This window comes from Brachyistius frenatus, unplaced genomic scaffold (assembly GCF_029030835.1).
Source record: "Brachyistius frenatus isolate BFR_SWC_R1_liver_20210118 unplaced genomic scaffold, ASM2903083v1 Contig_9, whole genome shotgun sequence".
Classification (NCBI taxonomy): domain Eukaryota; kingdom Metazoa; phylum Chordata; class Actinopteri; family Embiotocidae; genus Brachyistius; species Brachyistius frenatus.
In genome coordinates this window covers 3,301,055-3,316,401 of record NW_027210608.1, presented here as the reverse complement: position 1 = coordinate 3,316,401, position 15,347 = coordinate 3,301,055, and the positions used below count along the sequence as shown (strand labels likewise).

The 15,347-nt window shown below is 40.2% G+C and overlaps 1 protein-coding gene across 2 annotated transcripts in view; it reads right to left on the bottom strand.

Annotated features, from left to right (window-relative positions):
* Positions 1-3,044: 3,044 nt before the first annotated feature.
* The window catches only part of LOC138616240 (carbohydrate sulfotransferase 8-like), a 173,236-nt gene continuing 160,933 nt past the window's right edge, over positions 3,045-15,347 (bottom strand). For both annotated transcript variants that reach the window (XM_069690401.1, XM_069690402.1), the window contains 2 exons: positions 8,370-8,407; positions 3,045-5,231 (listed from right to left, as the gene is read on the bottom strand). In XM_069690401.1, the coding sequence (XP_069546502.1) occupies positions 4,023-5,231; positions 8,370-8,407 (1,247 nt within the window). In that variant the 3' untranslated portion in view covers positions 3,045-4,022. The remainder of the gene's footprint in view (positions 5,232-8,369; positions 8,408-15,347) is intronic.

Sequence of the window (15,347 nt, the reverse complement as noted above, 5' to 3'; positions counted from 1 at the left end):
TTGCTTTTTTCCTGTTTTGTTAAGAGTTCATGTTAGTGATACGATATCAACAAGATGAGCGGATACAATAATAACAACTCTTACTGGTTTGAGTTTTTAATTGAAGTCTATTTTCTACCAGGTATAAATTGTAGAAGGCATGCAGTTTTAACTTGTGGGTAACATTTTGTTTTGGAAAATTTAAATGGTAGGGAAATCCATCCAAAAGCTATCTTGAACCGATTGACTTTATTTATTATACTGAGTTATACTGAGCGGTGTTTCCAATATTTTGCCCTTCCCCCCATTTAAATGGATGGAGTTTTGAAAATGTTAGGAACATCTCTCAGAATAATACATAAATGCACACAAATCATGGCATCAGCGCGGTCTTCAGTAGCCTCTGATTCCCGCGCATTGTACATCTCACCTGAGCCGCGTTCTCACGCGTATCTTACGCGTCACTGCTCTTAAAGTGACAGTGCTGCACGTCAGGTCACGTCTATCAGGTAGACCACCAAAAACCACTTCCTGCCCCTAGTTCACCTGGCTACATAGATAACAAAGCTGCGTTTATCCATCATGGGTTTAGCAACTGGGCTGAAGCTATGCAATCACTCCATACATGTGATGTGAGTGCTGTTAGCATACTTACATATCCGCACTTCAGTGCCCAAACACAGCCTTGTGGAATTGCTGGTGTGTGCAGATATTTGACTTGATTTTAATGCATTAAAAAAAAACAAGGGTATTTTAAAAGTTACACATAATGGTGAGAAAAGATGAGTTGAAGCAACGCCCCACACCACTGAGTCTCATCCTGGAGGTCATTGGTTGTTTCTCCAAAGTTTAGAAACCACACTGGACTTGACGCAAACAAACAACACAAAAGAACATAGACACAGTGAAAATGCTAAAAGACAATTTATTAGTAGACACTCATCAGCCAGAAAGAACCACCTGAAAAATGTCTTCCTGAAATACACCATTTGATTGGCAGTGTAAAATAAGGCAAAGGGCTTAAGATAATCTTTTATACACGTTTTGCACCAACAATAAACTGTTATACATTCACTTGTTACTGTATTTATGCTTTTGATAAATCTGTCCACACACCCACATACCAAGAAAACTTTATTAGCTCGGGGGCAGGGACTGACAGAGTATCTGCGAGAGTAATACTCATCATAATGCAGTAGCTGTTTTGGTCAGAGATTGGCTACACCTACATAGAGTCTGACCACAACCTCAACAAAGGTTAGATTTTGGAATTGCAAAAGCCAACACTATACCGACAAAAGTTCATACATTTACCATCACCGAGAAAGGATAATAGCCTACCACCAAAATTGTTATAGCGTGTATAGATTGAAATAATATGACTTTCCCTTTTCCCATAGGCAAATACAACTCTTTAGAAACCGTTTAGTCAACAGAAAACACACTTCCAGTGAATTGCAAAGCATATATTAATAGTGACTGCAACTTTATAGGAGATTAGCCGTAGGTTGTTCTCAGTATCATAATAGATCAAATTTTATCTTTACTCTCTTAAAAAAGACTGATTTTACTTTTAGTTTTCATGTTTTACTGTGTGTTTGGTCGATTCAAGGTACAGTAGTTACTTTGATGTTATTGCCCTTGCATGTTTTATCACAGTGAGCTTAAACTGCGACCCAAGGTGATTTAAACTCAACTTTCATTATGAGAGACCTTGGCTGAGATCCCCATTCACCTGATTGAAGATTTACAGTACACTGTACAATGTGTTTTTTTTGTGTGTGGGTTTTTTCTAATCTCAGACTTGTTGAATCTTTCAATGGGATGGTATTGGTCCGTAATTTAAAAGTGTCTGATTGCTTAGGCTCTAAAAATGGCCAGCACCTGTGCAGTCTCGACTAGTGCTCACTGTTGTGTGATCTGACCTGCATTAAATAATACTTAACAAAAAAAAAAGTTTAATGACTCACCAGATGGGTAGTATGTTGGGAATATAGCAGTCTAGTTATGTTAGCTGCAGTGTGTTTTTTGGTGGTGTGTGTATATTTGAAAAGATGCTGGAAAAAAAATAGTAAAACATCTCAAAGCTTTTTCAGAAGCACACACACACACACACACACACACACACACACACACACACACACACACACACACACACACACACACACACACACACACACACACACACACACACACACACACACACACACACACACACACACACACACACACACACACACAGGCAGCAGAGTTGCTGTAGGAAAAATGACATTAGCCAGGATGGGTAACTGGGTGGTATGCAACTCATCTATACAGGGACTATTATCCTATTGAGAGTCCAAACAGGTCAGGGATAAGTAATCAAAGAGCTAATTTCCAAAAATTGTTATATCCATTTTCTTCAAAAGAAATCTTCCTCTACCTCCAGAGCACCAAGTGGTATCAGTTTATCAATCGGATGCAGTTATTTGTGCATTTGAATGGGACATCGAATTTTTGCAGTCATTTACTGTCTTGAGAGTTCGACTGGTGGTTGTCAGCTGGTGGATATTTTGTTTTGGAAAGAAACTCTTCAGTTACACGACACTCCACACTGGTATTACTGAAAGAACAATAAATGACATCAAAAAAGGAAATAAACATACCTTCACCAAGAAGCACTGAATATATATATATATATATACATATATATATATATATGTATATATATATAGATGTATATTTTAGAAATACATAGAAAAATATATAGTCATCTGAATGCCCATTATACAATTTTACACAGTAGAGTCAGAAAAAAAGTCTATATGGTGGTGTAGGAGAGATGTGATACATATAGAGAGGATGGAGTCGCTGACAGTGTGAAATATGTAAGTGAAAGCTGTTCAGGGGGTTATGAATGTGGTGGATGGAGAAGTTTGGGCACACTCTTTTTCTCATCACTGCTTTTTAAACCAAATCTAAACTTTTGTTTTTGTTTTGGCTGTTGATTTTTGCCCATTTGGTTCCCAATGCTATCAAGAGATAGAATACAGAGAAGTCTGTAACACTGACAGGCATTAAGAGATATTGGCAACAACACGTTGTACTCTGCAAGTACTTGGCTGTCCTACATTTAACAGCCCAAGTAAATACCTTTAGTGATGGAGGACCTACAGCACATGTACAGTACGTGTTTTACTAAAGCACAAACCTACCCGACAAAGTTAGAAGTATAAAAATGCTACAATAAGTGCACACAGCTTCTGAGTGGGCAGCACTCGACACATTTAAAGATTTATACTATTTATAGGGTTTCATTTTGTTATGGTAAATATTTAGTAAAGCCATTCACATGAAATATCTGTATTAGTATGCACTGATACATAGAGGTATACTGATGCCTAAGCTGCTGTAAGTCAAATAGTAAATGCAAATAATTCAAATTAAAACAGTTTTTTTATTTTTATTTTTTTTATTTTTTTTAAAAGAAACTAATGTGAACCAAGGACTAAAGCTAATAAATATTGTGATATGGGTATTCTAAAGGTGCTGTAGGTAGTAGGTTCTCGGATCACTGTTTACAGAAATCCCTTCTTAATTTAGGAGTGTAATCAGAACCTATGTTAAATGTGGTGCTTAAATTTAACCAAACCATTATTTACAAATGCTATTTGACCCACAGTAAGGCATAATTTAAAGCCTGTTGAACACTAATAAAAATGTATTTGGAAGCTTATCCTTTATAATTTTAAAATTCTACTTCACCATTTGCTAGTAGTGAATAAATATCTTGCATTTCTGGAAAATTTAGAGTATTTGATCCAACAGCACATGAACTGTTTCATCTCATGGTTGTCTGACAATGAAGATAATCTGGTAAAAATGTAATAAAAAAGCAGCCTTTGTGACATTCAGAGAAGGGTTGGTCTCTCTGATCGCTCTGCTTCGATGCACTGACCCATGTGAGCGTGTGAGTGGGTGTCTTTATGTTAGGATTACTATCAAGGTAGACATGTAGACGTTGTGGAATGTGACTGTGATTCAAGGGTCATGACAGGAGTCAGTCAATATAAATCTTTAAAAGGCTTGGAGTAATTAAACATCAGATAGTCCATATAGTAGAAGTCATATACTCGCTGCCTCTCCAACGTGCTAACCTGTGAAAAGTATTTTTCTGTGATCTGCATAGACGTCCGCTTGTCACTTGGGTTCCTATCTTTAAAACTGGGCAGCGTGAGGTTGGGTGGAGCCCCAGCCAGTCGCAGGAGAAAGTTGGACTCTTCCTCCATATTCTCGAACTTGCCAATGAAGTCGTAGTCTATGAGACAAGGGTTGCAGAGCTGGTTGGCCTGCTCCCAGTGGATGTCCATGCCCACGGGCCGATGGACGTCCAGCAGGTACTGGACGAATTCCTTGAACGTGACCCCGTTGCCTGTCTTCAGCGCTGCCCAAGACGGGTTCACCCTGTACTTGGAGATAATGGGTTTACCAAACAGGGAGTGGTAGTAGTTGTTGGGATTTTCAAACTTGTCCCTATAAGCTGACACCATTCTCTCCAAGGGCTCACGGACGAACATGACTTTGGTGTAGGTTTCCAGACGGTGCATGATTCTCTGTCGGTCAAAGCTGTCGAGCTTCTTGAGATGGTCGCCGTAGTGGACCGTGTCGTGTTTAATGCTCTGAGTGTTGGAGGCCTGCCCCGCCAGGACCATCAGGGTCCTCTTCCAGTTGGAGCAGCCTGCCTTGGGCACCTGGCAGTACAACAATTTGTACTTGTCCTCCACAAAGAGGTGTTTCACATGGTGACGTGTGATGGTCTTCGAGATGCTGCTTTTGTACTTTGCGCAGATCTCCTTCATCAGTTGCTGCCGTGCTTCTAGGATACTTGAGAGTTTTTTCCAGCGATCAGGGGAAAAAGAGCCTGAGGTGCTGGAAGAGGAAACTGGAGATGAGGAGGAAACTGAGGATGAAGAGGAAGCTGAGGAGGAGGATGAAATGGAGGAAACTGAGACGGTGGAGGAGGAAGATGATGAGGAAACGTTGCTTTTGATCTGATGGATTGGGGGACTTGTTTTCAGCAGTTTGCGGTGTCTTTTGGAGACATGAAGGGAGCCAATGTCCTGCTCCCGAGACCCAGGGGTGGCCGTCTGTCTGCTCTTCTCAAAGTGGGGGAACTGCATTGGAGGGATCGGGCTGGACAGGATGCCCTCTGCAGGCTGGAAGTCCTGAAAATTGTCCAATTTGCCTCTCTCACGGTCCTGAGTAGAAAGAGTCTATAAAACAAAGACAACACAGGTTGAAGTTAACAGCGGCAGACATATTTAAAGACCAAACACACAACAAAATTTTTCGGTGATCATGTGGATATGCATGGAAGAAAAAGGATTTCATATTTTTTTGGGGAAAATTAGGTAAATCTGAGCTTCTCATACAGAAACAGCCACATCATCCCCACATGTTTAATTCCCACACAGGCCACTTGATGGTGCTGTTTCACCACATCTTGAACAATAGTCTAAGTTTGTCACACGCAAATGTCACACACTGCCCAGTGCCATCCGTGACCTATCAATAAACTGGGCTGTAATACCATATAAATGTCTTATAAACACTTAATGGGGAATCTAAATTAGAATCATCTATGGCTTGATTACCATCAGATGATGCCCAGGGCCATCACGCATTCTGACATTTTATTTCAATTAAATGCTGTAATGGCATCATAAAGCCAATGGACTGGATGTATAATTTAAATTTTACAACAGACAAGGTGATGAGACCATCATGAATCTTGGTTCATCCCCCTCCTGACTTAAATGGCCACATTCTTTCCTCCGCAGGGACATCTGGAGGAGGGGAGAAAAAAAAGAGCGGCTCCTCCATTGTCTGTTTAATGTGCAAGGCAAGTGCGAGGCAGAAACCTATACACCAGACATCACGTTCTTCAGGGTTTGCAAGTAAGTCTCTCATTGGTGCTGATGATCACAGTAGAGAACAGTGTAAGCAGGGGTCAGTTGAAAGAGTACTTTCACAGCACGAGCATGTCTGGCATAAAAACCTGGTTTGTGGAAGGTCTTTGAGTAAAATACGATGCCGTTCTCTCTTCAGCTGTCTGAACCTTTTAGCTGAAAATGTGATAAAAGCACCGTCCAAATCCTCAATGGGCAACTTTTTAGGGCACATTTTACCTCTGAATTTGTTTATTTAAACCTCGGAGGTTTAATTCTTTTTTTATTTGGACAGATAAGAACAACTCCATTTACTTCCATTCCAGCTTTTTGTGCAAAAGTTTGTCTTATAATATAGAAGCTGACTTTCAAATACAAAGATGTTTGAATACAAAATGATGCCTAACTGATCCTGGGTTTTTATACTGATACTGATAAATTGACCAAAATATGGTTATCGAACATGTGTGACAAGGATATGTAAGGAAGGCAGAATATTTGACAGTTTAATGATAAACTTTATTGTACAAAGTGACATCAGTGCACTGGAACATTGAACTGGGAATTTAATAATTACAGGGAACTATAAAGTTAAAAAAAATAACAATTTCTAAATTACGCCAAGCTTCTTTTTCTGCTTCTTTCTGTTCTGAAAAAAAAAAAAGCAGTTTTCATATCGGTGCATATTATAACATATACACCGATACCAATATATTTGTGCCTATATTGGCCGATAAAATTGGCTAACTGCTCGGGCTTTAATACAAAGTATGTGCAATTATAGGTTGTCACTCTTATTGAGTAGTTAGTAGTCCTTGAAAAAAACAGTCAAACATACAGTATAAGCTTCTTATGAATCCATGTGACTTTTATTGATATAAATGTAAGTCAAGCCATCAGAACTGTTTGCATTTATGAACAGTTATATTAAAACAAGGTCAGATCTTGATATGAGTTACAATTATAAACAAACACAATATTTGATTGTATATACTGTTGTTAACTGTCATTGTATTGTTTCTGTACCTATTTAATAAATCATCTAAAAAAAAAAAATTGGAAAAAGTATGTTAACAGGACTGGCGCTCTAGGTTTGAAATGGTTTGACTTAAAAAACAGGCAAACATTATGACTTAGCTGTTCACAAGAACATCTGCTGATGAGAACAATACTGCGCAAAAAACAAGATCTCAGAAGACTTATGACCGAGTATTGTTGGTTTGGAAAGAGTGATCAGTCCACAGAGGAAAGATTGTTAATCAGAGATGATTTAGTAATGTGGTCACTCCTCCTGAATGTGAGCACCAGCTAATTTGACAGCAAGAGCATGACTCAGAATGCAAAATGAGAATTCAAAATGAAGTCCAGAGTACCAGATAAAGGCATCAAGGAATAATTGGAGTTTGGTAAACATCAATGATCATGTGTTTACCTTTGTTAAACCATTAAACATGCATGGTGTTAATGGTAGGACAACACAGAGAGAAGCTGCTGCTCTCCAAAGAAAACAGTACTTGAAAGTCTGACACACCACAATGCTGTCAGGAAAATGTTTTGTAGGCTATTAAAGTTAATGTTAAATTGTTTGGAGGGAACAAGCAGCCCTATGTCTACAAGGGTGAAGTACGGTCCAGGGAGTGTCATGATTTGGGCTTCTTTGTTTCCTTTGGGCCGGGACAGCTCGCTATCATTGCAGGGAAAATGGACTTACAAGTTTATGAAGGTATCTATAGAATAATGTCAGGTGGGCTCTGCCAGATGAAGGTCAGAAAAAGTTAGGTCGTGAAACAGGACAATTATCCTCAAACTAAACAATCCACCTTTTGGAGGGGTCCAGTCAGAGACAAGACTTTATCCCAATATAAATGCTGTATTCACAATAAACCTCCTAAGAATACAGCTGAGCTGAAACAGTTACGTGAGGTGAAAAAAAAAAAAAATCCTCCTGAACATTGTGCAGGTCTGATCTGCAGCTATGGGAAACACTTGTTCGAGGTCATCGCTGCTGAATGAGGTTTGACTAGTTAAGGGTTCACTTACTTTTTCCATCAGCACTGTGAATGTTCAATCTGTGTGTTCAATAAAGACATGAAATATTCTTTGTGTATTATTAGCTTAAACGCAGGTATTTGTCTATGGTTGTGACTTAGATGAAGATCAGATCATACACTCTTTCATGACAAAGTAAAAATCTAAAGAAAAGAAGCCTCTCTTATGGAATAAATAAAAAACCTTTGGGTGTGATCGCACCCTGAAGAACCAGGCTTGCTTCAACTGGGATCTTTTACTCACTAAACTCGGCCTCAGCCTGACTGACTGAAGGCACAGTGTGAGGTCAGCCTTTCTACACAGATGTTATCAGACATGCTGAGAGGTACAAGGCTGACAATCACTGTTTTTGCAACAGATAACAGGGAGCAACCTGCGTGTCTGTGTTTTGGGAGAAATGGAGTAAACACGTACCTCTCTGGACTGCCGCAGAGTGCTTCCAAGCTTCACGCCTGGGAAGAGAAAAGAGACAAGAAAATCAGCACTTAAGTAAACAACATGTGTTTTTGTCCTTGCGTAAGAGAGTCAGGCGCCTCCGATGCATCAGAGGCCCCCAATAATTCAATGCTTCCTATCACTTCGCACGGCTACTTTTGATCCCCAGGAAACCACCGATGCTCTACAAGTCCACAGAGGGACGACAGGTAGCTCTATCTGTGTAATGAGGTGCCACAAGCATGGAAAGTTGGTAAATGAGTTGTGCTCCAAATACTAAGCTGAGGATAAGACAAGGGAAGGAAAAAGAAAGAAAGAAATTGAAACAGAGAGAGCCAACAAAGCAGCAAAGTGAACTAATGAAAGTTTGCAAACCAGAAGAAAGAATGAAAGTTAGACAAACCGAAGGATAAAGTGAAGCAGGAAAAGTATGAAAACATGCGGATTGGTTTTGAGGTAGCCTCAAGGACAGATGGTGTATGTATTGGCAGATGTGCAGCAGCAGGACAGACAACATGTTCAGGGGTCTGTCTCCAGGTGGACATCTCCTTTCCTTTAGGTCCCCCCGTCTTGCTGATATGTAATCAGGCTGACAGCTCTGAGTGGGGCTGCATGGCTTCTGATGGGGGGGGGGAGCAAAGACACCTCTGCCTGAATGGCTTGTCACTTCCAATTTGAGGGTGGAAGTGATGGGAACCTGCATGAGGAGGGGGGCTGTGGATGCAGGCCACAACCTTCCCTAAGTGATGAGATGTGCAGGGCCCTATCTCACACTTAAACACGCCTCGGTGGAAGGGAATAAAACATGCTTCCCAGACGCAGTGTTGTTTTAGATTAGTATGCGCTAGAGAGCTCTCTGTTGCTGTCTGACTCTGTGTGTTGAATCTTTGTCTTCATCCCTCTGAACGAGATGCTGGAGGAACAGGCAGAGGAGGAAAAAGAAGAGGAGTGTGCTGAGGAGGTGGCGTGTGACATTTTCTGATCTTGTTTGGGTGCAGCTGTGTTATTTGATCTCCTAACCCTAATGATAGCTCATGTAGGACGTGCATCTTTGATTTCAGTTTACATTTGCCGCACATGAAACACATGAATATTTATCGCAGCACACACACATTGCCGAGGAAACACATCCAAGCACAACAATAGTAGTGGCCTTTCAGCATCTGCTGTTCTACAGTGATGAAGTGACGCAAGCCCCTTGTAGCCCCGACCATCTTGTCAAGACACATGCTTGGTTATTGATCCTGAAAACCCCATCAAAGTGGTAATTGAAATCTCCAAAGGTTTAATTGGTTCCTGTGAAGAGGTGTTTTGTCTGGCTGTTGTTTCAAGTTTGTCACAGCTGTTGATGTCAATACTGTCTCACTTTATCATTCTGTCCTGCACCCTCAAGCTGAGGATAATTTTGAAGTCTCTGTTGCACCGTTCAGCTGAACCCCTGACAGAATTCAGGAAAAAATACAAGCTGCAGTACTTAGTCCTTGAATATTTGACCTTTATTTATATCCTGTCCTTGAGAAACAGGACAAATTAAATGCAACAAGGCTAAATGAGATTCAAGCCCACAGCATTAAACTGAACATACAGGCCACCCAGTTGTCCTGTTGAGCACTCTGTCGCCGAGGTGTCTTGTTAAAGTTGTTTGGAAAATGAATCTGACATGGCTTTATTTGACTTGATAAAGTTAGACCTAAAAAAATCGGTTTGAATTCTTGCTCTGAAAAATGCAATTCTGTCTCAAGTGAGGAGCCAAAATTACATTTCATGAGGAGGAACATTTCTCAATGACAGTTTCGAACTGAAACAAGTAATGTAACAATGTAAACTGAATTTCAGGGGGATTTGTAAACATCATTTATCTCAGTAGTGTCTATTTGGTTGAGGCTAATAGTTGCTGTTTGATTGCAATTTCACACTCAGTCAATTTTACTCAGTATAACCATGCTATTGATTTTCACTGCTGTGCAGTGAAACAGTGATAAATTGTAAGAGTGAAGCTTCATCCTGTGAGATGCAGAAAATTTATCCTGTTAATTCCACTTACAGATGTAGCAGCTACAGCAGAAGCCAACATTTTATTTTTCTTTCCAAAAGTTAGATGAAATAATCTGAATGTTTCTTCCAAGGTATAACTGGTTTATAGGCTATAGAGGTTTCTGTTGAATCCAGATTTGTTGTTAATGTGCACTGCAGTGTTCACAAAAAAGATTGTCTCCAACACTGTGCTTCAGGATAAATGCTTTGATGGGAAATTCTGTAATGGAAAGAAAATAGTCATCTAGTAAAGCTAAAGTTGGTTATAGCTCCACTTATTAAATGTCAAATTCTGGTAGTTCTGCTCATGAGGCTATAAAATGTTCCAGTAAACAAATCCACATATAAAATACGCCGTTAACAGCACAGATCAAGGAAAGCTGCTGTTTAGTTTTTCTTTGGTTCTCGAGTATTTCGCTGTAATTTTCGCTGATGACGTAAACTGATTTAAAAGCAGAATGGGCTGTTGAGCCTTGTCCTCTGTTACCCTCTAAAATAACCTTGAGCACCCACCTCTCTTTCTGGGACAAAGCCTCTGAATATTCATGCAGACAACCCAGCATTACTGCAAAGATCCACATGAGCAAGGGCCACATCATTAGCGGATCCATTATCATCCTTCTCTCTCAAAGATCCTTGTAAAACTCTCTAACGGAGACATACATCAAACATCATCTTTTTCCCTGCCACTGCCGCTGAGCAGAAGCAAAGGACAAAAACAATGTGAAATAATGAGCTTGTTAAGGGAGGGATTGTGGCCCCATGTCCTAGGAGAACTTGTTAAATGCCTGTTTTTAACCAGAGACTGGCCAGGAGGGTGCTAGAAGCCAGACGAGGCGTGTCCTCCTCCAGCCCACTATTCAGACTAGGCAGTCATGCTGCGCCACCATAGACCTTTCATTAGTCATTCAGCACTGTGAGCCACTGTGACCCCGACCAGCTGCACTCCCCTCTCTCCCAGCAAACCACCCACACCTGCATGCGCTCCTCCTCCACTTGACTCTGTGTGGGAATGCAAGGCTCAGGCGTGCTAGCATGGTTTATCAGAGGAAAACTGCTTGAAAATAGAGGTATTAGGCTTTGAGCCCTGGTCCATTGATGTTTTAAGTTGTTGTGGTGAGAGATAAAACGATGTTTCCGTCGGTGTTGAAATCCTCCAGGACTGGGCCAGAGAGAGCAGCGGCTGGGGAGGAGGAGGAGGTGATGGGTGAGCAATCAGTGATTTGAGATTAAAGACGCGCCTGCAGAGATTCTCCCAAGACCAAACACGGACTGTTGGAAATTTGTGCGTATTATCATCTGAGGACTGGCTTGTGTAAGAAGGCTTGTGAGGTTTCAGACATTCTTAGGTGTTTACAGCACAAAGCACAGGTTTGGCCGAGAATGAATCAACAAGCCAATTCTATTCCAACCAATGACAATGTACTCTGACTGAAGCAAAACCAGGACATAAAGAGACAGAATGTTTTCTTCAGCAGTAGGAACCATGAAACCCATATAGACTCAATCAAAACGCTCCACAATTACATCCAGTTCCCAGTTATGCAGGTACATTTACTCTAGTAGTCTACTTGAGTTCAGTCTTTTTAGTTTTTCTCAAATCAAACATCTCAGTTCATGTTTGGTATCTTCACCTCTTAGCAATGAGGACGCAATGCTGAAGTGCAATTTTGGGTGTTTATACTTTACTTAAATATCTTCTATTTTATGCCATCTAATAGTCCTATTTCACTGAATTTTACAACGGGATAGTGTACATTTTACTCTGCTACAATTATCTGACATCTACAGTTACAACAAACTTAGCAGATTTTATAAACAAAACATACAGCATATGAAATATGATTTGCTTCCATCACTTAAACTTCCCAGCAATATATAATGTTGCTCTGCATTGGCCAACTACAATACAAAAATGCGTTTTACATATTAATGCATCATCATCATCACAATCATACAAGTAATATCACATAAATATAATACATAATAAACAATATAATACTCAAGAGGGGTCACTGCTGCAGAATGAGTACTTTTGCTTTTAACTAATTATACTTTTAACTACCTTTGGCTGAGAATGCATGAAAGCAGTGAGGGCAACTGAAGAGCTGTGATGAATTCTTTTTAGAAACCAATTTCACATGTAGGTAGTCTTTTGATGCATTTTTGATAGATACAAAATCGATTGAGGCTGCTTTAAGTACATTTTGAAGCTAATAATATACTTTAACTGTTTAAATGTATTAATTCTAATGGGGTATGTTTTATATTATGCTACTTTTACATGTGCTTTAATAGACATTTTGCATTGTTTTGTATTCATTTGACACTTACATTCGTTGCTCCACGTCCTAATTACACCTTATTAGTCTGTATTGTTTGTTTGAAGCCCAGTATAATTATTGTGGGCTTGGTTAATGGTGGAGGCTGTGGAGTCAACATTTTTCTTCTTGACTTCTGTCAATGTTGATGAAATTTCTTCTGCTCACCCATAGAGATTAATAAAGATCTCCTTCAAAGCTGGTGAATCCAGACTTGGTGATATCACCATAATTTTATAATCTATTCATAAGAGCCTGAGATGAGTGAAGTGAAAGAATCACACAATACAGACAGAATAACTGCATTTTGTTTAGAATAGATGGGTGCTTTACTTTAATTTACTTTGATTTGCTGTTGTCTGTGTGGTCATTTTTTATAAACCAGAATATTGAACTTTTACAAAAAGTGGCTTTCTGCCCTGTCGTGTGTGTTGACCTGCCTCTCGATCTTCCCTCTATAGTCCACGCTATAACAGACAGCACAATTCCTTTTTACTGCACCTCAAAGGAAGCACAGGATGATCTAAGGACTTTTTGAAATCCATAAATTACATGATATTCATAAAGACACGTGTGGGCTTCCCTCCCACCTCTGACCCCGAGTCAAGGTCAACTGTTGGCTGCTCTTGTAAATCATTGGGGCCGTGATCTCTCATTATTTGAAATTCAAATGAAAAAGAGGACACTTCCTCCGACCCCCCTCCACAATAAATCACGGTGCCTTCCGCGCACCATAAATAACACATGGTTCGGGTCATAATTGTCTGTGGGGGAGCACAGTATAAGCATACAAAGACTCCATCAACATTCAGTGAGATAAAACCTGAACTATTTCTGATGTGAGGCTGTGGAGCTGCATTAACGCCTTTGCACTATTTTCAGAGTCCCTTCTGCTCATGAATTACCACTTTGATCCCCACTCATTGTGGGGTTTACGAATGGTTTAAATATGCAACGTAGTATTCTGGTTTGAATTGTTTTCAAGATAAATTTTTTTTTTTTTTGATGTATCAATCATTTGAGAAGTCTTACACCTCAAATTCTTTTTTTTTATTTGACAGGATCTTCTGTATTACAGAGTAATTAAATGGTGAAATTGAGGGATTTTTAAAAAACTTTAAATTGACATATTGTGTAGTTCTATAGAAGTAAAACCTTTAACATAGAGCCCCAAAATTGTGTTGGACCTACTGCATTCAATGTAGCTGCCTCTTTGGGGCAATAATGTAGGTAGCAGTAATAATCTGCTTCATGTTTTAATATGCTCCAGTCTTTGGCTTCCTCTTTTCTGTGCAATCTTCAAATTCCTCCTCTCATGCTGGTAACTTGGGCACGGCACACAGTGGGAGGGGAACTAATGAACTAAGAAGATCCGAGGCTGCTGAAAGGGGGTATCAAATATGGCACTGATTACCATTATGACAATTCATTCTGACAACAATATATTCTCTGAGTCAATCCTACTTGGGGTGCTTTCAAGGTTAAGAGATGCAAAGGCTTTCCGGGGGCAGATTTCCATGGAAACAGAGAGTCAGCGAGCTGTATGTGGGGGTGTGTTGGGAGGCGGCTGGTTTTTAATACCGTGTAGAGGACAGGGCCTGGCAGCCTGTGCGAGGAAGGATGTGTAAACAAATACTACCTGTCAGCTGCGAGCTCAGGGTTAAGTGAATTATCTCGAGCGAGACAAGGTGCAAGAGGCTTTAATTGGCACATATCTTATTTAGATGCTGCAGAGCTCTTGACCTATAGGTGCAGAATAAACACACTGCACTGATGACAGGGGGAAGCCGCTGGGATACAAACAATACACATTGGGGGAAGGTTTCTGTTTAGGAGTCTGAAGTTTCTTCACTAAGTAGAATCTATACGCGGAGCTGCTGTGTGTTTGCTGTCTGGGAACTCGCACAGGCACGACTACATAAAGAAAAAGATTCAGATGGTGACGAGAGAGGAGTGATGTGTTCTCGTAAAGTCTGAGCACTGAGTCAGCTATTCAAAGGGGGAAGAAGACACATTGTGATGAGAGCATTAGTTCTGACAAAGCGACAACCAACGGTGATGTCACCCATTGGTTTGTGAACGGCCATCATAAAGCCTCAAGGTCAGATTTTGGTCATCGCCATCTTGCTAGTTCGGAGCGGTTTGGAGCCGGTAGTGACCATATGGGCGAGCTGAGGGGGAGCGAGCGGTGGATTTGACTTTATCTGATTGGAAACCCGGTGATATTACGTCCCGCACACCGATAGCCATAACCTGACTGCACCACAGGCCTGTCAATCAAATAAACACGCCCACAAAAACACATCTTTTTGGAGCTTAGTTAATTAATGACGATTATTTTCAGATGGACTGCAAGAAAACTAATAAGAAGACTTTGAATGACTTTAGCTAACAAAACTGAACAATCTCTTGGAAAATATTGTCTTTTATGAGCCAACCTCTTGTGGCACTCTGTGGTTTTACAGCTTCAGAAACTTCTTTAACCCTCGTGTTGTCCTCGGGTCAAAATGACCCGCAGCTGTGTTCAACCAAGTTGTATTTTATTTCTATTTTTTAAAATATTTTTTGGGATCATTGGTCATCATTCTTTAAAGAAACCATC